This window comes from Denticeps clupeoides, chromosome 4 (assembly GCF_900700375.1).
Source record: "Denticeps clupeoides chromosome 4, fDenClu1.1, whole genome shotgun sequence".
NCBI lineage: Eukaryota > Metazoa > Chordata > Actinopteri > Clupeiformes > Denticipitidae > Denticeps > Denticeps clupeoides.
In genome coordinates, this window is record NC_041710.1 from 707,970 (window position 1) to 735,353 (window position 27,384).

At 47.6% G+C, this 27,384-nt stretch overlaps 3 protein-coding genes across 3 annotated transcripts in view; 1 reads left to right on the top strand and 2 right to left on the bottom strand.

Moving 5' to 3' along the window:
• The first annotated feature begins 4,189 nt into the window (after window positions 1–4,189).
• Window positions 4,190–7,663, top strand: LOC114787632 (complement C1q-like protein 3). The gene is made up of 2 exons (XM_028975373.1): window positions 4,190–4,952; window positions 5,827–7,663. Exons 1-2 carry the CDS (start codon window positions 4,224–4,226, stop codon window positions 6,004–6,006), a joined length of 909 nt encoding a protein of 302 aa, XP_028831206.1. The 5' UTR covers window positions 4,190–4,223; the 3' UTR covers window positions 6,007–7,663.
• Window positions 7,597–13,769, bottom strand: pter (phosphotriesterase related). Its single transcript, XM_028975364.1, has 5 exons — window positions 13,543–13,769; window positions 11,071–11,544; window positions 9,234–9,499; window positions 8,308–8,448; window positions 7,597–8,116 (listed from the first exon to the last, which is right to left on the bottom strand). The coding sequence occupies exons 2-5, from the start codon at window positions 11,500–11,502 to the stop codon at window positions 7,906–7,908; spliced, it is 1,050 nt and encodes a 349-aa protein (XP_028831197.1). The 5' UTR covers window positions 11,503–11,544; window positions 13,543–13,769; the 3' UTR covers window positions 7,597–7,905.
• Window positions 13,770–15,625: 1,856 nt separating this feature from the next.
• Window positions 15,626–27,384, bottom strand: part of cacna1eb (calcium channel, voltage-dependent, R type, alpha 1E subunit b) — a 55,262-nt gene continuing 43,503 nt past the window's right edge. The window contains 11 exon segments of the mRNA XM_028975288.1: window positions 15,626–17,914; window positions 19,627–19,793; window positions 20,388–20,517; window positions 23,335–23,437; window positions 23,540–23,589; window positions 24,543–24,643; window positions 24,792–24,899; window positions 25,564–25,669; window positions 25,755–25,851; window positions 26,196–26,323; window positions 26,395–26,569. Of these exon segments, the coding sequence (XP_028831121.1) occupies window positions 17,369–17,914; window positions 19,627–19,793; window positions 20,388–20,517; window positions 23,335–23,437; window positions 23,540–23,589; window positions 24,543–24,643; window positions 24,792–24,899; window positions 25,564–25,669; window positions 25,755–25,851; window positions 26,196–26,323; window positions 26,395–26,569 (1,711 nt within the window). The 3' untranslated portion in view covers window positions 15,626–17,368.

Genomic DNA, 27,384 nt, shown 5'->3' on the forward strand with positions numbered 1-27,384 from the left:
GAGAGTGTGGGATGGATGGGTGGGGTTCTTCATCATCCTGGTGGAACGAACGCCTGAAGCGGCGGGTGGTGTAAAAATCTGTGACCGAGGGGGGGGAGGGACCCCGAAAATCTGCCAGGAGGCTCTCTGCAGACTCTCCGCAGAACGTGGTGAGGATGGGGGTGGAGGTTGAGCAGAAAGTACAGACGCTGCTCAGCTTTCCTGGCAGCGGTGAGGGTCCACGTGAGGTTCTCTGCGATATGTCTACAGGAGTAAACCCGCACACACAAGGTCTATGCATCCCAGCGTATTAAACACATTAAAACGCAGCTGCTCCATTTTTACTGAACCAAGGTGCCACTGAGCAAAGCACCGTCCCCACACACTGCTCCCCGGGCGCCTGTCATGGCTGCCCACTGCTCACCAAGGGTGATGCTTAAATGCAGAGGACTAATTTCACTGTGTGCACTGTGTGCTGTGCCGCTGTGTTTCACAAGTGACAATCACTTTCTGAATCTGAACATCTTCGGCCTGAAGGACACCCTGTCCACAGCCGCACGGTCCATAAAGGAGAGGAACCGCATTAAATACTGAATCCTCAGTTTCTGATGAACTGATAAATTCAGCTATTTCTCTATTTCTGCTTGTAGCACAGAATCGTATGTAAATTTAAAAGGGAAATTAATGTGAGAAAAAAGTCAGTCCCGGCATCCTGAACGGGGTTTCAGTGTCTGAAATGCATATTTCATGCAGCACATCCCATTGCTTCGGCTGATTGACAGATGCGCTGCTTTGCATATTGGCCTCCTGTAGACACATATTCTGGTCAAAAGCCAGGGAGGCTTCACCTGAATATTTTATTTATGTCCCTAAAACGGCGTCTCGGACGGGGACCGCGCCTTCACGCCCCATGACACCTGTGTTTTTAACGACGGAGTGACGAACTTGTTCTGCGTCTGATACGGTCTCGTCTGGCTGTATGTAGTGGTGGTTGTAGCCTAGCGGGTAACACACTCGCCTATGAGCCAGGTTCAAACCCCACTTACTACCATCGTGTCCCTGAGCAAGACACTTAACCCTGAGTGTCTCCAGGGGGGGACTGTCCCTGTAACTACTGACTGTAAGTCGCTCTGGATAATGGCGTCTGGTAAATGCTGGAAATGTAAAATGTAAATGTGTGTTATATACGAGCAGGGAACGCCGGTCCTCCGCGGACATGCGGATGAGGCGTGATTCACCGTTGCAGAGATGGTCCAACCACGTTGAGTCAGCAGCGCGGCCAGAGCCAGCTGGAGCGGGCCGGCCTCTCAGATGGACTGTGCATGTGTAGATTCTTGGGTGTGTGATGGAGAAAGTCTGACAAAATAAGTTTTTTCTTCCTGGTGAGAGGTTGCATAATCTACAGAACTGGCAACGTGAGTCAGCCTGTCAGTCAGTGGGCCGTGGTGGCCTAGCGGGCAAGGAAGCGCCCTTGTCTTACAATCAGTATTTACAGGGACTGTCCCCCCTGGAGACACTCAGGGTTAAGTGTCCTGCTCAGGGACACCATGGTAGTAAGTGGGGTTTGAACCTGGGTCTTCTGATTCATATGCGAGTGTGTTACCCGCTAGGCTACTAACACCAACTTTTGTTCAAATGGGTGATGGTTAAATACAGAGGACACGTTTCACCGTGTCACTGTGTGCTGTGTATCACAATGACAAAAACTTTCACTTATTTCATCTGAAACTAACTGTAATTTTTACTTCAAATCATAGCTATCATAGCTTAGAAAGTTCATCTTTCTGTGGACAAAGTGCCATGATTATCATTGTGAGACACTGCAGCACAGCACACAGTGACACAGTGAAACGTGTCCTCTGCATTTAACCATCACCCTTGGTGAGCAGTGGGCACCATGACAGGCGCCCAGAGAGCAGCGTGTGGGGACGGGACCTTCATCAAGGGGACCTCGGTGTCACCAGAACCCCCAGTTTGAATTTGAACCTGCAAACCTCTGATTATGAGTGCGCAGAACCAAGTGGGTGACTCTTGTCACGCCATACAGCACCACATTGTAAGTCTCATGATGACTTCATGGTTCTGCTGGTCGAGGGCTGACTTCCTTCACCACAAAGCTGCTTAGTTAGTCTAATTAACAGCGTCGTGAGGTTTCATTATTTCCATTTTGTCTCCCCACAGGACTCTTACTGCCAGCCGTGTTGTACATACAGGAGCCACTGAGCTCCACTTCGTGAATCGGCTTCGCTCCGGGACCTTCTTCAGGCTACCATGGCTACGGAGGGAGGCCTTTAGTGCTGAACCCACTAATTAAAGATAAATGATAAAAAGCCGCCATCACCCGCAGGGTCATGTCACGACCCACTCTGCTCCGAAAATGGAGGCTCGCTGGCCATCAATCACAGGAGAGCTGGACAACGTGAACATTAATCAGTGACAGCAATCTGCTTTTCGTCCACATGATAATTGCAGGTGTAGCAGAGCACAGCTTTATACGTACGAATCCACACGCCATCTTCAAATCACATTTAAAACTAAGCTGAATCCCGAGCACAGTGGTGATCCACGGTCCATTCATCACTTTTTACATTTACAGCATTTACCAGACGCCCTTATCCAGAGCGACTTACAGTCAGTAGTTACAGGGACAGTTAAGTGTCCTGCTCAGGGACACGATGGTCGTAAGTGGGGTTTGAACCTGGGTCTTCTGGTTCACAGGTGAGTGTGTTACCCACTAGGCCACTACCCCCTTGGCCACCCAACTATCATGACTGGCTTGTGTAAGCTTGCTGGTTTTGTACAGGATTCATTTCAAGTACATTAGATGGATGAAGAACCCCTACCGTGTGCGGGGGTCCTCACTTCAATGTCCTGTTACGTCATATTATGAAGGACCTAATTCTACTTGTTTTAGAACTGAAAAAGATTCTGACGTCGCAATGACATTAATTCATGAAGCTGGCGTCTGTTAGAATTATCATAAGAAATGAACACTGAAGGCAAATCATTTCATGCAGTTTAGACCGAAAAACGGGATTAAAAAAAAAAAAAAAAAGTGAAGTGAAGTGATTGTCACCATGACAGGCGCCCGGGGAGCAGTGTGTGGGGACGGTGCTTTGCTCAGTGGTACCTTGGCGGATCGGGATTCGAACCGGCAACCTTCTGATTACGGGGCCGCTTCCTTAACCGCTAGGCCACCACTTTAGGATTAAACATGGATTCATCGTTTCTGTATTGCGTCAGTATATCTATGCTCATAAATATAAGTTAGTTGCATTTACATCCACTCCTGGCTGGAAGCTCAGGTACAGTAACAAGGTTCATTTTCAGTGGTTCCTCTCTGTTGGGGAGAAATTGGAATTCTCGGGGTCGCTGTCTGTCCAGTGTACCCCGAACATCCATAAAGCTCAGCTGGTGGCTGCGTGGAAATCTTTCTCTCTTCTGAAATTCCCTCTGATGATGTTGGTTTTCAGCACGGAACGATTTCCCCTCTCCGGAGCGCCGATTCAGCAGGAATCCTGGGGGTGAAAATGCATCATCGGGCACATCTGAGGTGCAGCAGGAAGCCCGTGTAGATCATCCATCATCTAGTTTCTACAGAAGTTAGTCAATTTGTCGACTTTGAGGGACCTGTTGCTGTAATAAAAATGATCTACATACATGTAAGTATTAATAAATAGGACGTGTAATGATGTTGTAGCCAATGTGAGTCTGTTCTCTCTCTCTCTGATGATGATGATGATGCTGGGTGAGGAGCATCCTCTCCAGTCTCCACATCTGAGGTGCAGCAGAAAGCCCGTGTAGATCTTCCATCATCTTGTTTTTACAGAAGTTAGTCAATTTCTGGACTTGGAGGATCCTGTTGTTCGGGTCTCCATCTCCATGTAATAAAAAAGATCTACATTCCCAGGTTCAAATCCCACTTACTACCATTGTGTCCCTGAGCAAGACACTTAACCCTGAGTGTCTCCAGGGGGGGACTGTCCCTGTAACTACTGACTGTAAGTCGCTCTGGATAAGTAATGTAAATGTAGTAATAAAGAGGACGTGTAATGATGTTTTAGCCGATATGAGTCTGTTCTCTCTCTCTGATGATGATGATCCATCATCTAGTTTCTACAGAAGTTAGTCGATTTGTCGACTTTGAGGGACCTGTTGTAATAAAACTGATCTACATTCGTGTAGGTATTAATAAAGAGGACGTGTAATGATGTGAGTCTGTTCTCTCTCTCTCTCTCTCTCTGATGAGGATGATGATGATGCTGGGTGAGGAGCATCCTCTCCAGTCTCCACCAGACGCCGACCCGATCAGTCCTCCCCGCTCGCCCCGCCGTGGTCTCCCCGGAAACTCCACCACGACTCCCCCGAAGCTCCGCCAGACGCGGCTGTCCAGCAGGACGCGGACCGTGGCCGCCGGGGCGCTCGGCGTGGTCATGGTGCTGGCGCTGGTCACCCTGATCCCGGTCCTGGTGAACGTCGCCGGGACGTCGGGGCGCTACGGGACGCTGGGCGCCTGCAGGGTGGTGTGCGACCCCGCCGCGGGGAACCGGCTCACCCAGCCGCCGCAGACCTTCATCCCGGGACCGCAAGGCGAGCCGGGACGCGCGGGACGGGTCGGGCCGAGGGGACTGCCGGGTCCCCCCGGGCCACCCGGACCGGCCGGCCGGGCGGGGGAGCCGGGACCACCGGGGCTACCGGGACCACCGGGACCCAGCGGACCCGTGGGCGCCATCAGCGCGGCGACGTACAGCACCGTCCCCAAAATCGCCTTCTACGCGGGACTCAAGAAGCAGCACGAGGGCTACGAGGTGCTGAAGTTCGACGACGTGGTGACCAACCTGGGGAACCACTACGACCCGAGCAGCGGCCGCTTCACCTGCTCCATCCCCGGGATCTACTTCTTCACCTACCACGTCCTGATGCGCGGCGGGGACGGGACCAGCATGTGGGCCGACCTGTGCAAGAACAACCAGGTGAGGCTCGTCCACGCAGGTCCACAAATTCCACACCTCCACCCAGATCCACATCTTCCACGCGTCCACGCAGCTCCACAACTTCCACACGTCCACGCAGCTCCACAACTTCCACACGTCCACGCAGCTCCACAACTTCCACATGTTCCACACGTCCACCCAGCTCCACATCTACCACACGTCCACGCAGCTCCACAACTTCCACATGTCCACGCAGCTCCACATCTTCCACACGTCCACGCAGCTCCACATCTACCACACCTCCACCCAGATCCACATCTTCCACACGTCCACAACTTCCACACGTCCACGCAGCTCCACAACTTCCACACCTCCACCCAGATCCACATCTTCCACACGTCCACGCAGCTCCACATCTACCACACCTCCACCCAGATCCACATCTTCCACACGTCCACGCAGCTCCACAACTTCAACATCATTTTCCAGACGTCCACACATTTTTATTTTCACGCATGCACCGAATTCTCGGTGGGGGGACTGTCCCTGTAACTACTGACTAAGTCGCTCTGGATAAGGGCGTCTGGTAAATAAATGCAGGAAATAAATGCATTACATTTACATTTACAGCATTTACCAGACGCCCTTATTCAGAGCAACTTACAGTCAGTAGTTACAGGGACAGTCCCCCCCTGGAGACACTCAGGGTTAAGTGTCTTGCTCAGGGACACGATGGTAGTAAGTGGGGTTTGAACCTGGGTCTTCTGGTTCATAGGCGAGTGTGTTACCCGCTAGGCTACTACCACCCTGTGCACTGGGTGGGAAGAAACATTCTAATGTGAGAAAACACCCCTCATTTTCCATAAAGAATGTTAATACATTAAAACATTATTAATACATGGATGACCTGCAGGTGCGCGCCAGCGCCATCGCGCAGGACGCGGACCAGAACTACGACTACGCCAGCAACAGCGTGGTGCTGCACCTGGAGCCCGGAGACGAGATCTACGTCAAGCTGGACGGGGGCAAGGCCCACGGGGGCAACAACAACAAGTACAGCACCTTCTCCGGCTTTATCGTCTACGCAGATTAACGCCGGGCCTGGCGCTGACCTCGGACTGGACTGCTTTTGGGCTGTGAGCCTGGATGCCATTTTTTTCCATGTCGTCAGTGCGTCATACATCACCAATGCATGTCCACCCAGCCGCGCCCCAAAACCCTCTCGTCGCTGTAAAATGTCCCTGGGACTCGGTGGCCGGGGGAGAACGGAGGTCCGTGTGGTGTGTAGAAGACAACATCCCTTCGTTCATGTCAGGTCTTTCATAACTTGTAATGAATAAAAAATTAAGAGCGATGTCTCCGGTACGCCCCCGTTTACCTGTCCCGTTAAGGCGTGGTGATGGAAGGACGGCAGGACGGCCCCCGTCGTGGAAGCTGGAAGCTCCTGGTGGATGATGGAGGTGCAGGAGGTGGGAGCGGCTCTGGTAAAAGGCCACTGGTCTGGTTATCGGAAGGTTCATGGATTTATGACGACCGTACCCTGCAGCAACAGCAGGAACCTTTAACTTGACAGGGGTCCTGTCCCTCGCGACGATGGGACACAAAACTCCCACACATTGGCCAACATGCGATCAATCACACATGAAATATGATGCAAATTAACGTATTGAACGCGATAAACGAGCGTTTACACGGCTGCAATTTGTTCGCTATTTTTTGTTCGCATGACGGTGGTCATGTGTGCAGGGAGCACAGGAGCGGCAACCAACCACCGTTTCTCAACACAGCAACTTAACCCGCAATAAACCCGACTGCTCGGAAAAATGGGATAAGCGGGTTCGATTGGCTGCCATCGACTAATTATCAGCCTCAAGCAACACAAAGCAACAGACCCACAATTCCGTTTAAAGGTGCGTTACATAAACATGTTTACAGACCACAAGGGGGCGATAAACAATCTGTAGCCTGAACCCTAATAATCGAACAACCTGTACAATTGGAAACAACATTTTCACGAAACGGTGTCCTGGGGGGGCGTGTGGGACTCTGGAGAACGTGAGTGAAGTTAGCAGAATGTTCTGCATATGTCACACACACACACACACACACACGGTGGTTTTTCAATTGCTGCTGTCCACAAATTGCGAAAGTGAAAATGCAACGTTTCAAAATAAAAGTTTCAAATGGAAATAAAAAGTTGACGGTTTTGTCTTGAAGCGTTGCATACCTTCAAAAGTGCAGCGGCTGGAACATTACATACATTTACAGCATTTATCAGACGCCCTTATCCAGAGCGACTTTCAATCAGTAGTTACAGGGACAGTTTCCCTGGAGCAATTTTAGGGTTAAGTGTCTTGCTCAGGGACACAATGGTAGTAAGTGGGATTTGAACCCAGGTCTTCTGGTTCATAGGCGAGTGTGTTACCCACTAGGCTACTACCACCCATGGCTGGAAGGGGGGGACGGAAGCACCGTCCCACACACAAGTCCTCACGCTCATCCACGACAGTAAAAACCAAACCGATGAAACTGAAATCTAAAGTTGACGTCATTGGCAGGACTTTTTAACTCGGCAATTACATTCAAATCCAATAAACCTTGTTCTCCTTTAAAAAAAAGCAGCATTGTCTTGGCCATTAATGGCGTGTGAATGACATGGGATCACTGTAATGTATTTGTATATAGTTCTTCTTGTTTTATTGTTGCTGTCTGTGCATCATTAATTCCGTAATAAAGAGTCCTACACTCAGTTTCATCTTTTTAGAAGTGTTATTCCCTTTCCTCCTTACCAAAGCCCCATGCAGCGCGGCGCTGAGGAAACCTACAGCAGAACATGAACCATCAATCAGCAGCTTCTCGCTGATGATCCAATCAGAACGATCACACTGCTGTCACCAGCGGTGGCAAATCACATTTAATGGGATACAGTGATCCTTAATCAGCGGAAATGATTGAAACGTCCAAATCAGGAGATGCGGCCGAGTTCCCTGCTTCACTTGAAGGTCAGCCAGCGCCTGGAGTTCTCGATCAGGATCCTGTCCACCTGGCCCTGGCTCATGCCTCGGGACAGCATCTTGGGGACGATGTTCCTGAGGATGTGGGAGTAGCCGTGGCCGCCGTACTTGGTCAGGCGGTTCTTCGTGTGGATGTCGTGAGCGACAAGGATTCGGTCCTCGTATCCCTCCTGCAAGAGAAAAGCCAAGCTGCCGTACGTACACACACACACACACACACACACACACACACACACACACACACACACACACACACACACACACCACACAGAACGCTTTCAGTAAAGCAACCTTCTGATTACGCTGCTTCCTTAACCGCCAGGCCACCGCTGCCCCATAGGCTGTAGACTATTTTATAACCGAATCCCAGAAAAACTCACGTCTCCACTCGCTGGCTGTCGCTGGGCATGTCTATCTCCAGGTTAAAGGGATAGTTCAGCACCTCCGTCCCGAACAGGTCGTACTCCAAGTAACTGCCCAGCTTCGCAAACTCCAGCAGCTCCCTGCGGTCAAATATGGTCCTGAGGGAACATGAACATCATGCATGGATGTTCACTGACGTTCTACACGACTACAGAATAATCATGAAGTAGAATCGTAATTGGGCCTTCATCTACAGTAGAGGCCAAAACACCTTCTCACAGGACACCTTCCCATTCAACGTGTTTTCTTTATCTTCATGACCATTTACGTTGGTAGATTCTCACTGAAGGCATCAAAACTATGAATGAACACATGTGGAGTTCTGTACTTAATAAAAAAAGGTGAAATAAGTGAAAACATGTTTTATATTCTAGTTTCTTTGCTCTGATTACTGCTTTGAACACTCTTGGCATTCTCTCGATGAGCTTCAAGAGGTCGTCACCTGAAATGCTTCTCCAACAGTCTTGAAGGAGTTCCCAGAGGTGTTTAGCACTTGTTGGGGTCCAGCTCACCCCAAACCATCTGGACTGGGTTCAGGTCCGGTGACTGTGGAGGTCAGGTCTCCACTTTTTGTTAAGTACAGAACTCCACATGTGTTCATTCATAGTTTTGATGCCTTCAGTGAGAATCTACCAAGCAGGAAATTATCTCTCTTTCACGATAACTCAAACGCATCACCTCACGACGATGGCCAAGAAATGCAAAATAAAAGGTTTCAGTAAGAATGAATAAAACGAATTTACAACATGCGAAACACTTCTACCAAACACACCGAATCAAACATTCAAGCAGCAAATCATATGGAGAGCATAGGTACAACAGACTGGAAGTTCATGTTATTTTTTCACCACACCTTGGCTTCAGGGACCTTCTTTCAACTCACCTGTCCAGATGGGACATGACAGTCTTGTCAATGTCACCTCCAGCCTCCTGAAGAATACGGACTATTTCAGCTGGAGCAGCGGGATTTCGGCCCGGGTGGATGATGACGGGGCAGCCCAGCTCCACCTGGGCGCTGGCCGTCGCCCGCAGAACCTTCTTCTCGCTCTCCGTCATCGGCCAGGACATTCCAATCTCACCGATGACGCCGCAGCGAATGTCAGTTCCATCTGCCCCGTGTAGAACCTCGTTTTTAATGACGTCCGTTAACTGGGGACCAGAAGAATTCAGAAAGTAGAAGATTGTTCTATAACTGTATTCGTGTCCACCACCAATTTAACTTGTACAGATGAGGGGACAGATTTGGTACTCTACAATTACAGCATTTACCAGGCGCCCTTCTTATCAGAAGTGACAGGGACAGTCCCCCTGGAGACAGTCAGGGACTAGTTAAAGTCACTGAAAACACACGGCTTTCAATGGACCAACGTAAAATAATCTATTAGACGGCAACCCTCCTGGCTGTAATCTGTCCCAGCGTTATTAATAGTGTCAACCCCATGGGAGCAATATGATGTATTTGCATATTTACATTTATATTAGTGCTGCACGATTAGTCTAATCGTAATCGCGATGTCAGTCTGTGCGATTACATGAATGCAAAAAGCTGCGATTTAAATGTGACGTGTTTGGTCACATGACTTTCGATTTGGTTCAATGGAGACCTCAGATTCGTGATTCACATAGACATACGAGTACACGTACGTCAACGTCGCCGCCATATTGCAAGAGGCGCTGCTGTGGCGTGAAGCATATACGTGTCTATGGAGAGAAGTGCAATAAAATGCCTCACTCTTGTGCTGCATGGGGCTGTACAAACTGCTGTACGCTCCAAACCAGATCCCGGGGGATTACATTTCATAGGTAAGGCAGGACAATTGGTTTGAATATATTTGGCCATTATAAAATCCCGTTTTATAAGTCTTAACCTTAGCTAAGCTAGGCTAAGCTAGCGAAGCTATGCATCCCTGTGTTCAAGTCAGCCTCCAAACAACGTTTTGGCTAAACGTAAGAACTATAATACGGGATTTTATAATGGCCAAATATAATCAAAACAGTTGTTTAGCCTTACCAGGGTTTGTCGTTCGACAGTAATGTAAAGAGTTTTTTGTGATTTATTTAATTTTGTAGAATATTGTATTTTGAAAGCACTGGGCATTTCAAGTTGTTATAATTGTATGTTTCACTTTGAAATGAAACATTTCACTATTAGTAATTTTATGCGACTTTTCATTGATATACAAGCAAGTGCCCTTTATCATATCGCAATCGCATATCGCAATATTGATCTCAATAATTGCAATATGTCTTTTTCCCCAAATCGTGCAGCCCTAATTTACATCATTTACCAGACGTCCTTATCCAGAGCGACTTACAATCAGTAGTTACAGGGACAGTCCCCCCCTGGGGACACTCAGGGTTAAGTGTCCTGCTCAGGGACACGATGGTAGTAAGTGGGATTTGAACCTGGGTCTTCTGTTACCCACTAGGCTACTACCACCAATAGAGTGTGAACCCCATGGGAGCATTATGATGTATTTGTATATGGTTGTTATCTGTCTGCGCATCATTAATTCTGTAATAAACAGAGTCCTGCACTCAATTTCATCTTTTAAAAATGGTAGTAAGTGGGGTTTGAACCTGTGACTGTGTGGTCTTCTGGATCATATGGGAGATGATGAGGACGGTGATCTGCTCTTTATATCTCATACAGTTTTGTAGGACAATAAAACCCCTAATTGCGGGAGCTGCTGTGCTCAGCAGGGTCTCAGCGCACAAACCTGCTCCACTGACATCTTCCGGGTCTGGTCCGAGTGGGTCTGGTCCACGTAGAAGCCGGCCCCTGCCACGATGTGGACGCCCGTGTCCTTGGAGAGCTGCTGCAGGATGCCCAGGTTCCTTGAGATGCCTGTGGTGGTGTTTTCCACAATGGCGCCCCCTCCTGCCCGGCGGAAGCTCAGCAGCTCTTCCCGCACCGCCTCCGTCTCCTGGCACAGCAGCAGGTTCTCTTGGCTGCTGTACGGGTTCTGGTGGAGCCAGTGGAGGTTCTTCATTTCGATGGGGGCCGTCGCCACGTCCTCGTCGCCAGGCAGGGGGGCCACGTAGCAACTCTCGAAGGTCATGCTCAGGTGCTCATGGGTCAGGGTGCGACCCAGCTGGTTGGGGTCCATCGGCCCAAGGACCGTTTGGACTTTTCCGCTCAGCGGGGACATGGTAATGAACTGGATCTAGGCAATTTACAGGTAAATTATCATCTAAAAAAAAAAAAAAAAAAAAAAGTAAATGTGGTGGGTACTAGGGGTGTGACTTGGCAAGGATCTCACGATACGTATCACAATACACGTGTCACGATACGAATAAATCCGGATATGAAAGTGAAGTGATTGTCATTGCACAGCACACGGTGCACACAGTGAAATGTGTCCTCTGCTTTTAACCATCACCCTGAGTGAGCAGTGGGCACCATGACAGGCGCCCAGGGAGCAGTGTGTGGGGACGGTGCTTTGCTCAGTGGCACCTCAGTGGCACCTCGGCGGATCGGGATTCGGCAACCTTCTGATTACGGGGCCGCTTCCTCAACCGCTAGGCCACCACTGTCCCCTTTTTTTTGTATCACTGCTGACGCCCGACAGCACCCCCTGGTGGGCTAGATTTGTATACATCGATATCGATATTTACAGTGATGTAAATTAAACAACTGCCTTCTTGAACTGCTTTAACATAGTATTTTTACACAAAATCCATACCCATTAACAAATTACTTTTAATTAAAACATTTTTTTAGAATATGATGAAACGCATATACATCGAGATATAGGTTATAGCGATGCCTTACAAATTGTTAATAAAGCACGAAAGCCTATATAAGCCTGCAATTCACATACTTTTATTAATAATCTCACTCGGTCAGGTTTTCTGCACGACTGCTCAAGGTCCAGGAGGGACAGTCAGGCGTCTACTCTGGACTTTGAGCAGGAAAGTAAAACGTCGATTGTGTTGCAAGAGACACTTAAATAAAGATTTAATGTGGAACCTGTTCCAGCTCACCTGTCCGCGTCCTGCACACCTCAGTAAAGTTGGCAGTGAGTTCTGCCTTCGACAGACATTCACAGAACCTCACTGGGTTTCATTTTACTCATTAAACAAACCCCCAGAAACCTCCACTTTCACAAACCCGTAACCACACAGTTACCCATAACCACTGCAGCCGCGCTTTTAACTGTATGCAGCGTTTCAATATATAACTTCAACCCTAAAACTATTATCTACGGCTTTCACAAGTGTACAAGTGCATGATGTACAGTACAGGCCAACAGTCTGGACACCTTCCCATTCAACGTGTTTTCTTTATCTTCATGACCATTTACGTTGGTAGATTCTCACTGAAGGCATCAAAACTATGAATGAACACATGTGGAGTTCTGGACTTAACAAAAAGTGGAGACCTGACCTCCACAGTCACCGGACCTGAACCCAATCCAGATGGTTTGGGGTGAGCTGGACCAACAAGTGCTAAACACCTCTGGGAACTCCTTCAAGACTGTTGGAGAAGCATTTCAGGTGACGACCTCTTGAAGCTCATCGAGAGAATGCCAAGAGTGTGCAAAGCAGTAATCAGAGCAAAGAAACTAGAATATAAAACATGTTTTCACTTATTTCACCTTTTTTTGTTAAGTACAGAACTCCACATGTGTTCATTCATAGTTTTGATGCCTTCAGTGAGAATCTACCAACGTAAATGGTCATGAAAATAAAGAAAACATCTTGAATGGGAAGGTGTTCAGACTTTTGGCCTCTACTGTACATGGATTTACATGTAGTTTCACCCCATCTGAATATTACTACATGTATGTAAATTAAACCATTCCCCGTCTTTCCATTCGGAACCTTTATTTTGAAACGTCCCATAACGTGCAGCGAGCACCTTAAATTGGACGAGCGGCTGAATTATTTCGCATTTTTATAATTTATCTGCTGCAGCAATTGAAAAAACCCGACGTGTGTGTACGTTTATAGACATACGTGACTTTTTTGCAAGTGGAGATATCGGGGTTTTTGTTTAATGAGTGACAGAAAATCCAGCACATACATGTGACTGTCGAATACCGAAGTCACTGCTAACTTTACTGCGGTGTCCTACAGAGCAACGTAGTTCATATCTTCTGTGACAGACTACGAGTCGCCGACATCATTATCATCTGCAGAAAACTGCATGCATTGGGAGAAAAGAGAATATACTTTGGAAAGCTGACCTGCAAGCGCGCCTTCTGGACCAGCAATCGCCCCCTTCAAGATTATCGCCAAATCACTCTGAACTCTCGCGAGATTACAGACGGTAGATTCTTACCCGCTATACAGAACTACTACGTAGTAGAGGAAACTTGAACACTGCGTTAACATATCGTAACTCAAATAAGTATTTAGTGTAAATTGGCTGTTTTTTTCGCCTCAATCATATAAGTGGTACAAATGTAGCATGCACGAACACTATGTTATTTATTACATATTATTACATATTATGAATATGCATTGATGGCGTCTGAATTATGGAATCAGATATTCCACAGGGTAGCGACAGGTCGAAGTTTGTTTGAGGTGAAAATCTGGTTTTAAAAGGGGTCCATACAAAGATAACGGCCGTCGTGGCTTCTTTCCACTTCCGGAAACGGACAGGCTTATGGGAAATGAAGTTCTTTATGTACTGACTGAAATGTAAATTATATCATTACATACATAACATACTACAATGTCTGCAGTTTGTAGTATTATCACCTTGGGTAAGGGTTATACCAGCACTGCTTGAATTGATTAAAATCAAATGTATAAAATTAAAATAAATTATTAAATGTCTTACAAATTGCATAGAGATTGAAAAAGTCTAAATAAAATATACTGAATAAAGGTCTTAAAGCTGTGACAAAGTCATTCCACAGTGTGCACTAGGACAGAGCTCAAATGTACGTAAGGCTTCATAAAGTCTTGGTAGAGAACATGCACTTTTCTTTTGTGAGTGTGTTAATCATCAAAAACACGACCTGCAGTACTTGCATTAATGGGGTGGTAGTAGCCTAGTGGGTAACACACTCGCCTATGAACCAGAAGACCCGGGTTCGAATCCCACTAACTACCATTGTGTCCCTGAGCAAGACACTTAACCCTAAAAAATTGCTCCAGGGAGACTGTCCCTGTAACTACTGATTGTAAGTCGCTCTGGATAAGGGCGTCTGGTAAATGCTGTAAATGTAAATGTAAATGTAATGCAGTGCTTGAATTGATGCATTGACCGGTATTTTGAGTTTACATGCAGGCGTAGCCCTCGCTGGTATGGATTGCTCATTGAATTGTGCAGGTTTTCCTGTTTGAGCATGAAGATGGGTTCACCATGTAAGCATCACGTTTTTCCACACCATGCCTTTCTAAAAGCCTGATTCTGCAACTGACACCTCCCCATACTGATTCCCTGGGGAGAGAGATGAAAAGATGTATTTTGATTCCAGATGACTGCAGTCAGTCTGAATGTTGCTCAGTTTCTGCTGTAGATACAGTTGGAATCACAGATGGACGATGAAGCTCAAGATGGCCACCACAGCGTGAGTTCACACTGAAAACATTCATCATTATCAGTGTCTTTTTAGAATTACACTGTTTGTAAAATGATATAAAAACCACTCTCCTGAAATAAAGGATTACGTCAATCACATGTGGTGCATTCTTTGAAATGAATTAAAGTGACATACAGTACAGGCGAAAAGTCTGGACACCTTCTCATTCAATGTGTTTTCTTTATTTTCATGACGTTGGTAGATTTTACGTTGGTAGATTCTCACTGAAGGCATCAAAACTATGAATGAACACATGTGGAGTTCTGTACTTAACAAAAAAAGGTGAAATAAGTGAAAACATGTTTTATATTCTAGTTTCTTTGCTCTGATTACTGCTTTGAACACTCTTGGCATTCTCTCGATGAGCTTCAAGAGGTCGTCACCTGAAATGCTTCTCCAACAGTCTTGAAGGAGTTCCCAGAGGTGTTTAGCACTTGTTGGTCCAGCTCACCCCAAACCATCTGGATTGGGTTCAGGTCCGGTGACTGTGGAGGTCAGGTCTCCACTTTTTGTTAAGTACAGAACTCCACATGTGTTCATTCATAGTTTTGATGCCTTCAGTGAGAATCTACCAACGTAAATGGTCGTGATAAAGACAACACGTTGAATGAGAAGGTGTCCAGACTGTTGGCCTGTACTGTACACGTCGTCTAAAGGGTTTATTTATTATTTTAGTTATTTGAACACATGCATGAAAAAAAAAATCCACATGCAAAACACACATCGAACCCTGTGGTTGGCTGGGCTTTCACTTTATTACTGGGCATCGGTTCACTTAATTGGTCCTTTACAATAAAAACTGAAACACAGAATCACCACAAGTACAAACTCTATATCAGCAGTGCACAACCCACAGCGTTCTGGGTCACAGTGGCTCTCCTCGACCACAGTCCGGATCAAATACTAATGAACAAGCAGGTAACACCGTCTGTACAATAAAACGCCTTCGGTTCATCCACTAAACTGACCTCTGACCTCGGTTCATGTGTTGCTGAGAAAACCGGTCTTGAGTTCATTTGTACAGTTCCGAAATGTCATATTAAACACCAGGCAGCGAAAAGAGACGAAGAAGAAGAAGAAGAAGAAGAAGAAGAAAAGTCCTCCACTGTTCATACTCAAAACGTCTGAAGAATTCAGGAACATAACGTGGCCCTACAGGGGACAAGAGAAAAACACCGAGCCGGATTATTAAATACATGATAAAAAAAGCAGATATTCCACGTAGTCCTCTGCTCGCGCGTGGACAGACGTCACTATTGCAGGTCTGGCCTCGTCCTTGACCAGAATTTTATTTTAGTTTTTTTTTTTTACTCCATGTCTGGCCCCACCCCTCAGAGTCAGTTGGCTCAGTTGTTGGGTTTTTTTCCGTTTTTCTTTGGGGTTCAGGAATCGGAAAGCAATGAATGAAACTGATATTTGAGAAAAGACCAAGTCCGATGCAGGAATCCAGGATGACAACGTTGGTCGGTATGCATTAGATATTCCGTCATAATAATAAGAATAATTCCGTAAGTTCGATTCCTTGCAGGCTCTTTGGATCGGCTGGATTGATCCAAACTGGAACAGCAGTCGTGTGCATCTGAGCTGAGTATTCAGGTAAAGGGTTTGTAGGTTTGCACAAGTGAAATCGACATTGCTTTAGGGAAGGTTTTATTTTGCACGACGCAGAGACAGCTGAACAACACGCACTCGTGACGGACGGTGGAAGTCTGGAGCTTGTGTCGGTTTTGGGACGTGATCAATACGCTGTCCATGCGTTCGTCCTCTTGCCCCGCCGGGTCCCTCCATGAAGCCCCGCGGTCCCAGGAGCCCCAGCGTACCCACATTTCACAGTTGCGGGGGAAATGCTCAGGACAGACCTGCTAACAAATCCTATAATCGGACCAGTACGACGTCTGTAGACCAGTGTGAATTTCAGCGGGACAGCGGGACATTTTTACACTACGAGTCTAAGCCTACAACAGCATTGTCATACGTTGTGTTGGAACCTGCATGTAGGAATTTGCAGAAATTCCCACCTGGGCACCACATCCACTGATCATTATCAGTTACAAATAGATGAGGATTAATAAAATAGATGAATGTAATTTCACAAATGAACCGAACTGAAATGATCTATGGTTGGACGTCAGGATGATTATAGGGTCTGAAAACATATTATAATTATGCATAGAAACGAGTTGTCAAATGATGATCTAATTCTGCATTTCAGCATTTTAAAATGTAAAAACGATTGAAAAACAAAATGCTGATTGAGTGACAGGTGGTGAAATGTCCCAACCACACACAGACACCTGAACACTAAACCACACCCCCCACACATTTCAGCCCTGAAGCGGTATTTCAAATGACAAATACGGGAATAAAAGAGAGGAGGTTGTGTTTCACACCTGAAAAAGGTCCTCCAGGTGCGTAGAAGATGGATTTAAAAAAAACTGCATATAGTCTCATTTCCCCCCGTGACCGTGCGGTGCCACTAGCACTTGTCGTCCTCCTCCGTGTCGCTGAGCGGCTCGCAGCCGGCCGTGGAGGCGCTCTGGGCGAGGCGTTTCCGGAAGTGTCCGTTGGGGATCTGCCAGCCCAGGCGTGAGCGTGTGCGGATGGAGGCGGTGACGGTGTTGGATCGGCCCAGGCTGGTGGCCACGGCCGCCTCGAAGGTCAGCGTCTCCATGGGTGCCGAGGGGTCGGGGCTGTGGTCCTCGTCCTGCAGCGCCAGGTACGGTTCCGAGGGGTAGCGCCGCGGGGCGGAGCACAGGTAGTCGTCAGTGTCCTGGTCATTCGCCTCATCGACTCTGACTCCCGGCCCCGCCTCCTCTCCCACAACATCCCATGATGCCTGTCTCCGCTGTAGGGTCTGCTCGTCGTCGTCATCATCGGGCAGGGAAGAAGTGTGCGTGCGACACACTAACGGCGAATAGGAGATGTGGGGGCGGGACCTAGTGGGCGTCTGGGACAGAGGGCGTCGGCCACTCGGCGTGCTGGATTCAGATGTGGAAGGAACCGGGCTGTCAGAGCTGTTGCCCTGGAAACAGCAACATCGCCAAGCCAGATTTCAGTGTTAAACTCAAACTGACCAATCAGCGCAGTGTGTTGGTGTGTTAGTGTGTGGGTGGTGTGTGTGAGTGTGTGTTTGCGTGTGTGTGTGTGTGTTTGTGAGTGTGTGTGTGTGAGTGTGTGTTTGTGTGAGTGTGTATGTTTGTGTGTGTGTTTGTGTATGTGTGTTTGTAAGTGTGTGTGTGTGTGTGAGTTTGTGTGTGTGTTTTTGTGAGTGTGTGTTGTGAGTGTGTGTGTGAGTGTGTTTGTGAGTGTGTGTGTGAGTGTGTTTGTGAGTGTGTGTGAGTGTGTTTGTGTGTGTGTGTGTGAGTGTGTGTGTGAGTTTGCGTGTGAGTGTGTGTGTTTGTGAGTGAATGTGAGTGTGTGTGTGTGTTTGTGTGAGTGTGTATGTTTGTGTGTGTTTGTGTGTGAGTGTGTGTGTGTGAGTTTGTGAGTGTGTGTGTGTTTGCATGTGAGTGTGTGAGTGTGTATGTTTGTGTGTGTGTTTGTATGTATGTGTGTGAGTGTGTTTGTAACTGTGTGTGTGTGTGTGTGTGTGTGAGAGTTTGTGAGTGTGTGTGTGTTTGCATGTGAGTGTGTGTGAGTGTGTTTGTGAGTGTGTATGAGTGTGTGTGTGTGTGAGTGTGTGTGTGAGTTTGCGTGTGAGTGTGTGTGTTTGTGAGTGAATGTGAGTGAGTGTGTGTTTGTGTGAGTGTGTATGTTTGTGTGTAAGTGTGTGTGTGTGAGTGTGTGTGAGTTTGTGAGTGTGTGTGTGAGTTTGTGAGTGTGTGTGTTTGCATGTGAGTGTGTGTGTTTGTGTGTGTGTTTGTGTGTATGTGTGTGAGTGTGTGTGTAAGTGTGTGTGTTAGAGTTAGTGAGTGTGTGAGTTTGTGAGTGTGTATGTTTGTGTGTGTGTGTGAGTGTGTGTGAGTTTGTGAGTGAGTGTGTGAGTTTGTGAGTGTTTGTGTATGTTGTTGTGTGTGTGTGTGAGTGTGTGTGAGTTTGTGAGTGTGTGTGTGAGTTTGTGTGTGTGTGTTTGCATGTGAGTGTGAGTTTGTGTGTGTGTGTTTGCATGTGAGTGTGTGAGTGTGTATGTTTGTGTGTGTGTTTGTGTGTATGTGTGTGAGTGTGTGTGTAAGTGTGTGTGTTAGAGTTAGTGAGTTTGTGAGTGTTTGTGTGTATGTTTGTGTGTGTGTGTGTTTGCATGTGAGTGTGTGTGTGTGTGTGTGTGTGTGTGTGTGAGAGAGTTTGTGAGTGTTTGTGTGTATGTTTGTGTGTGTGTGAGTGTGTGTGTGTGTTTGTGAAGGTGGTGTGTGTGTATGTTTGAGTGTGTGTTTGAGTGAGTGTGAGTTTGTGTGTGTTTGTGTGTGTGTTTGTGAGTGTGTGTGTTTTTGTGTGTGAGTGTGTGTGAGTTTGTGTGTGTTGTGTGTGTGGTGTTGTGAAGTGTGGTGGTTGTGGTGTGTGTGTGTGTGTGTGTGTGAATGTGTGTGTGTGTGTGTGAGTTTGTGAGTGTTTGTGTGTATGTTTGTGTGTGTGTGAGAGTGTGTGTGTGTGTGTGTGTGTTTGTGAATGTGTGTGTGTGTTTGTGTGTGTGTTTGAGTGTGTGTGAGTTTATGTGTGTTTGTGTGTGTGTTTGAGTGTGTGTATGTGTGTGTATGTGTGTGAGTGTGTGTTTGAGTGTGTGTGTGTGTGTTGACCCACCTGCTTGTTTGTGGAGCACGGTCGCTCGTCGCTCTGGGACCGGGAGCGCGGCTGTGGGCTTCTCTCCTCCGAGTTGCAGCGTGACGCGTCTGGGGACAGCAGGTGGCGCCGCTCCTTCGAGCGTCCACGCTCTCGCTCGCCCTGCGGCCATCCGTCACTGCGGGACACTGCAGGACACGGGTCAAGAGGTCACGTCAATAGCCAGTCAGCACAGAGCAGGAACTACACACTCAACATAGGGTGCTAGTGACCTAGTAGGTGACACACTCGACTGTGAACCAGAAGACCCAGGTTCAAACCCCACTTACTACCATCGTGTCCCTGAGCAGGACACTTAACCCTGAGTGTCTCCAGGGGGGGACTGTCCCTGTAACTACTGACTGTAAGTCGCTCTGGATAAGGGCGTCTGGTAAATGCTGTAAATATCCATGTCGTTTTTACTGAGACGTGAGTTTAGATGTTCAAAGCCTTTTTGGAACATTTATGAATATTTCCGCTACATCAGACACCCAGTGTGACCAGTTATTCCACTGCGACTGCCACACATTGTCACGTTGTCCACGTCCTGGTTTAAACTGCATAGTCGTGCCTTTGCTCTGAATTGCAGGGTGCACGAACATGCATCCGTCCTCGGCCACCATGTGAGGGGTGGATTTTCCTCCCTCGCTCGCTCGCTCTTTTTATGAACGCAATATGGGGCTCCTGAGCGAAACACTCTTTAAAAAGCGATGGAACGCGGTGCTGTGGTTCTCTGCACTGACCGGCGGCCTTGTAGCTCTTGTGTCGCGGCCGGTAGAGTCGCTCCGGGCTGCTCTCTCGCCACAGCCCGTTCACACCCTGCTCGCCCGTGCTGGAGGTGGAGCGCTTCAGCGAGCCGCCGCCCATGTCCGCCTGCAGGAGCGGGGGAAGAGAGGGGAGAAAGAAAGGCTGGAGGCCACACGGTTCTCCTAAATCCACGTTTAGCAGCACTGGGTTCTGATACGGCATGCAGGAACTTCCTCCAACATGAACCGTTTCATCCGTACGGACGGTCACGCCATTTATTAATACATCTCCTAATTAAAACCACTAGTGGAACAGACCTCACACACACACTTTAACATCTGGAGGAGCATGTCCATGTGGAGAAGACCGAGAAATCGTACCATCGACCTGAAACATTCACGTCAGGGCCCACGGCCAAGCCCAAGTTCCCATAATGCTTTTCCAGAGGAGCGGTACCTGCGGCTCTACAGCCAGGCGGGGCATGGACGACGCCCGCACACACAGAGCCCTGCCGGGGAGGGCCAGGGAAACACCAATAAACCCCCCGTACTGCCCCACCTGAATGGTCAGATAGAGAGAGAGGGATTTGGAGAATGGCGAGAAAAAAAAAAAAACTCTTCGCAGGGTCAGGTACACTCTGAAGGACACGTTCAAGATGATCAGGATTTGGAATATAGATTTGGAGACCGTTTTGTTCACAGTTTGGCCAGTAAAGAGGACGCGCTTCAGAATAAACGTTTGACGCTAAATTGGCGCGACCAGAAGATGGCGCCATCCTGCACAGTGTACCTCCAACCGAGCGAACAAGGCAGGCTGAAGGGGAGCGTGGCCCAGAACCATCAGCCAGAAGACACGCCTGCACCTGTGACCCAGTCACAAAGCCATTCCAGCAGAGGGGACATTAACTCGCGGTGGCATCTGGCAACAAAACAGAGTAACCTGACTTGAACATGAGCACAGAAAGAAAGAAAGAAAGAAAGAAAGAAAGAAAGAAAGAAAGAAAATGGCTGATGGGATTCTGTGCAACAATGGGCAATCGTGTTACACAGGTCTGTTACGTAGTTAAATGTACAAATAATAACTAATAATCCTAGTGCGTCTCTGAAATGAGAAGGTTGTTTGTTTTATTCAATTATGTTACATCCCTGGACGTACGCTCCCACGTGTCCTGTTACGTCCCTGGACGTACGCTCCCACGTGTCCTGTTATGTCCCTGGACGTACGCTCCCACGTGTCCTGTTACGTCCCTGGACGTACGCTCCCACGTCTTCTGTGTGTCTGGCTGTGTTTTTGTGTCCTGTCTCTTTTAGGTTGACTTCGTGGGAGGAGTTGAAGCCTACCAGCTCCACCTACTGTCTGCCTATTGGTCACCTCCACCTATATAAAGAGACTTTGGATGGTCTGCTAGGCCCGTACTCTTCTGGGAGGTCCCCAGGGTCCACGGAGATCTGCAAGGAGCTCTGTTGGGGATCTCATTTGTGTGTCTTGTTGCTTTGTGTGATAGACTCTTTGTTGTTAGCCTGTGTTAGCCTGTTAGCTTTATGTGCCCTTTTTTGTTAACTTGTGCGTGTTTGAGTTGTCCCCGCTGGACCGTCCCTTCCTTTAGGCTGTACTGATGTTGGTTAGCTGTGCTGAGTCCGCTGTTTTATTCTACCTGTTATCTCACTGTATATAAATGTTTGGTTGTGCGTGTAACAGGGGACATCCTCCTCTCCACACCCTCGTCACGTTTCTTAGACCCCCTAGACAATTAATGGTAAATCTTCACAAGCGCCACATTCCTTAGACAGAGAAATTTCCAACTTATGAAACCTTCATATCTTCATTTCTGCGGTCAATACTTGGCTGAAGGTTTAACCCTTACAACATTCTCATGCTCCAGAATAATCTGAGTGTAATAAAAACACAATGACTGTCCAGTTGCAGGTGTGATGAGGGTGTTGGTGGGAGTGCAGATTCAGAAACTGATGAAGGGACAGCTATGTCTCTAATGAAGTGGACAGCAGGATTTCTCGGAGTGACCTTTCCAGCAGAAACAGAACATGCCACCTCATGCCACGTCCCATGGCCTCCATGCCAAACACGGACAAGGCTGCTCTCCAGCAACAGACCACAGCCACAAGAGGAGACAGGGCCAGCAGATCAGGTCCAAAGGAGACACCAAACATGCTGACATGGAAACAGGCAACAGGCCACAAAACGGACCAATGGGAACCGGGAAAACAGAGCATCTGTAGTCCGATCACAGCAGGCAGTCCAGCCAGACGTCAGGACTTCTTTGCCAGCAGAGTGTCCACAGATTGAAGGTGGATCCCATTTTGTGGGTAAAGTCAGTTGTGTTTTAGAGCTGTAAATCTTGGCCCGAGCCCGGCTCCGGTTCAGGCGTTCATGTTACGCATGTTGCAGATCAGCTTTATTACAGGGTCACTTTTTAATGAAATGTTCTTTTGATTTGCAATTCTCAGTCTTCAGGTGATGCATTTTAATCATCGAGCGAGAGATGCAAAAATGGATGCTGAAGATGTGAAAGTGAAGTGATTGTCACTTGTGATACAGCACACGGTGCACACAGTGAAATTTGTCCTCTGCATTTAACCCATCACCCTTGGTGGGCAGTGGGCACCATGACAGGCGCCCGGGGAGCAGTGTGTGGGGACGGTGCTTTGCTCAATGGCACCTCAGTGGCACCTTGGCGGATCGGGAATCGAACCGGCAACCTTCTGATTACAGGGCCGCTTCCTTAACCGCTAGGCCACCACTGTGAAATGGAGGTAAAACGGTTTTAACTCGGTCACTTCCCTGCACATGATCAGTCTGGCGACCATAGGCGAGATTTTATAAAGCTGTACTTGTTGGGAGAGATTCTGTCGGGCTCTGGCTCTAGGCTTGCAGCTCTAGTGTGTGTGTCTGTGCGTGTGTGCATGTGTGTGTGTGTTTTCATACCAGTGAGTGGTACTCCTGACTGTCCTCTGCCCTCTGACCCATCGGCTGCATGAACAGCTCCTGAGGGGAGATGGGGCTCAGAGCTACGAACCCACCTCTGGTCCTGAGTGGGGGGAAAACAGGCTTTACACACACACACACACACACACACACACACACACACACACACACACACACACACACACACACTCCAGAAGAGACTCACAGTGCTGATCCTGCGCTGTGTGAGATGAGAGGAAGTGTCGGGCTGCTCTTCTGCAGGGGATAGAGGTTCACGTTAAAGATAGCTGCTGGTACATGATGCTGCGTAATTTCAGACCTTTCACAGCTTTAGAAATTCGCCAAAATCCCGTTTCCTTTGCAGAAACCCCGTGGAATTCGAGAACGGGCATTTAAACCGACTGCACAACACTGATTCAGATTCTGCCGGGTGGAAAACTCTCACGCTCACGCTTTCTCAGGCGCTCATCCCTCACATATGCTGTCAATCATTTGACTAGAACGCTAACACACTTGTGCGGAAGTTGTGCTGTTATTTCTGGATTCATGGCACGTACACACCATTCACTCACACCTACGGCCAATCACAGCCTTTGGATGGGAGGAAACTGGAGAACCCATAGAACCGACACAGGGAGAACATTAATTTCTGCCCGTGTTTTGACTGATTTAAATCAAGAATGCATCAAATTCTACTGCATCAACTGGTCCATTATGCACCAAAAACGACCAGCAGATACAGCAGAGGACACAATTAAAAAATGTGTCTTAAATTGAATGAAAAAAGGAAGGTACGTATCGAGGGGTGAGAACCGTGTGAGCTAAAATCAAATGAGATCTCTCGATCAGGACTTACTACTGGATATAAACGAATCTAAATAATCATTCTCTAAAGGATATAAGACAATACTTTTAAAACTTGTGGCTAAGACACCCGTGGTCTAGCAGGTGGCCCCATAGTCAGAACTGTCCCTGCAACTACTGATTGTAAGACGCTCTGGATAAGGACGTCTGATAAATGCTGGAAATTTAAATGTAAAGTCAGATTTTTTGCTTTTTGATTGGCAAAGTGTCACTTATGCCGACATGGGTCTCACCGCTTGATATCAATTTCTACTTCAGTTCTGTTTTTGTACGTGTCAACCTGCAACATCAGGAACTTCTGGAAAGTTCTGGACAATGCAGATGTCTGAGATGCAGATCCTGACCTGCTCCTCCACCTGCTGCCGCAGTTTCTTGGCTTTGCTCTGTTTGAAGTAGTCCATGATCATCATGGAGGCATAGATCTTACCCACCGTCATGTCCGTATCTGCATGAAAAAACGCGCACACAGACCAATATTACACTCGAGAAGCAGCAAAAGTACAACATGAAGACATGTTTATGAGTAATCTATGTAAGAATCTATGTAAATACATATTGACTAAATATGTGGTAGAAGTGTGTCTGTTGGTCACCCTTGTTGATGGGAACCAGCAGATCCAGTGTTTTCTGGGAGAGGTGTGGCCAGATCACACTGATCTCTTTCTGCAGCTCCGTGTCCAGCTGTACCCGGTCTTCCCCACCTGTATCACACACACACACACACACCCACGAGGGACCCCTAGTTCATATTTCACTACATTTATAAAAAACAACTAGATTTGAAACCAGTTTTAACTACAGATCACATACAGTTCAGGCCAAAAGTTTGGACACCTTCTCATCCAACGTGTTTTCTTTATCTTCATGACCATTTACGTTGGTAGATTCTCACTGAAGGCATCAAAACTATGAATGAACACGTGTGGAGTTCTGGACTTAACAAAAAGTGGAGACCTGACCTCCACAGTCACCGGACCTGAACCCAGTCCAGATGGTTTGGGGTGAGCTGGACCAACAAGTGCTAAACACCTCTGGGAACTCCTTCAAGACTGTTGGAGAAGCATTTCAGGTGACGACCTCTTGAAGCTCATCGAGAGAATGCCAAGAGTGTGTAAAGCAGGAACCAGAGCAAAGAAACTAGAATATAAAACATGTTTTCACTTATTTCACCTTTTTTTGTTAAGTCCAGAACTCCACATGTGTTCATTCATAGTTTTGATGCTTTCAGTGAGAATCTACCAACGTAAATGGTCATGAAGATAAAGAATGAGAAGTTGAATGAGAAGGTGTCCAAACTTTTGGCCTCTACTGTAGATGCACTCACACAGATCATATATAAGAAGTCAGACACAGACAGAGTTCTACCTCTGGCGATTTTGATCTCCAGAGCCGTGCGAATGAGAGACATGAGCGTGGAGGTGAAATGCACCGTCATGTCTTCGTCCACCGGCATGTTCATTAACACCAGCCTCTGTGCTCAGATCATGAAACGTATCACATATTCCGTCATCTTCAGCCCACCATCCTCAGAACAGCGTCACTGCTTGCTGCCGTACCTTATACGCCACCTTGGCGGGACATTTCTTCCCCAGGCCAAGAGGGGGTGACATGTGCGTCAGCATCTCGTACATGGCCGTGTAATGGATCCTCCCGCTGTGGAGGGGAGGTGGAGGTTTAGCAGGAGAATCCAGAAATAACAGCACAACTTCCGCACAAGTGTGTGTGTGTAGTAGTGTTGTTTTTGTCAACAAAATTTATGACAAACTATCTTACAATATGCACCATAAATGCTGGTAATGTGACAATAACTACAACTAAATATATATTGTAATATTGTTGATTAATATTTCTGTTTCCGGTTGCACAGATGACATCACTTCCTCAATATGCATTCAAAGCATTAATTAGATTTCAGACTAATAAAGACTACAATGACAGCTGGACGCAAAGACAGGACGGCAACAACAGCTAAAGTGCGTCAGGTGTTTTGCACCCACCAGGCGGCGCGGTCGTACTCGCCCCATATTCGGACAAACTCGTCCAGGTGATGCGGGCCGAGGATGGAGGAGTCGCGCGTCAGATACTCGAAATTGTCCATAATCACAGCGACAAAGAGATTCAGCATCTGAGGGAGAGAGACAGGTTCCGTTCTGCGGCTCGGTTCTTCTGTGGCGACGACGCGGGCCTTAGTCTTACCAGAAACGAGCTGAAGAAGATGAAGGACACGAAGTAGAAGTAGGCAAAGTCCGTCCCACAGCCGCCCTCGTGGTCAGGTGACATGAAGGGCGGGGCGATGGAGGGGTCCGGTTCACACTCCTGTCCCGCCAGACACGACAGCATGATCTCCTGCCACGACTCCCCCGTCGCACTCCTGCAACCAACAAACACATCACACAGCCAGAATTGATTATCACTGGCATACTACCAGATTTTTATGATTGTTTTTATGATTTGCTAAAACCAGTTTATTCTAAATAATGTTTTCAGAAATCGTGTGTTTAACATTAAGGTTTTTATTCAATCCATTTGATTCTACATTTACAGCATTTACCAGACGCCCTTATCCAGAGCGACTTACAGTCAGTAGTTACAGGGACAGTCCCCCCCTGGAGACACTCAGGGTTAAGTGTCCTGCTCAGGGACAGGATGGTAGTAAGTGGGGTTTGAACCTGGGTCTTCTGGTTCATAGGCGAGTGTGTTACCCGCTAGGCCACTACCACCCTAGTGCATAAGATTCTACACTTAGAGCTTTAAGCTTCAGTGTCGGGAAAGGAAGTGGATTTGTAAGGTGCAGGTTCGAATCCTGAACTGTCCCTACACACCGCTCCCCGGGCACCTTTCATGGCTCCCACTACCCACCATGAAGTTACATGTGGTGAGACGTTTCGTTGTGTCTGGTAGGGCTGGTAGTAGCCTAGTGGGTAACACACTCGCCTATGAACCAGAAGACCCGGGTTCAAATCCCACTTACTACCATTGTGTCCCTGAGCAAGACACTTAACCCTGAGTGTCTCCAGGGGGGGGACTGTCCCTGTAACTACTGATTGTAAGTCGCTCTGGATAAGGGCGTCTGGTAAATGCTGGATATGTAAATGTGTCGCCATGCACTACTGTGTATCACAATGACAAGAACAAAAGATCTAAAAGTATGAACAATATTCAGCATGACTGAGTGAGGTGGGCCGG

What these genes read in the sequence shown, in the direction of transcription:
- LOC114787632 (XM_028975373.1), top strand. Translation starts at nt 4,224, where the DNA reads ATGAGGATGATGATGATGCTGGGTGAGGAGCATCCTCTCCAGTCTCCA. An exon ending in ACCTGTGCAAGAACAACCAG is followed by an intron (nt 4,953 to 5,826) that starts GTGAGGCTCGTC and finishes GATGACCTGCAG; the next exon opens with GTGCGCGCCAGCGCCATCGC.
- pter (XM_028975364.1), bottom strand. Translation starts at nt 11,502, where the DNA reads ATGTCCCCGCTGAGCGGAAAAGTCCAAACGGTCCTTGGGCCGATGGAC. An exon ending in GGAAGATGTCAGTGGAGCAG is followed by an intron (nt 9,500 to 11,070) that starts GTTTGTGCGCTG and finishes TCTGGTCCCCAG; the next exon opens with TTAACGGACGTCATTAAAAA. An exon ending in GACAGCCAGCGAGTGGAGAC is followed by an intron (nt 8,117 to 8,307) that starts GTGAGTTTTTCT and finishes TACGTACGGCAG; the next exon opens with CTTGGCTTTTCTCTTGCAGG.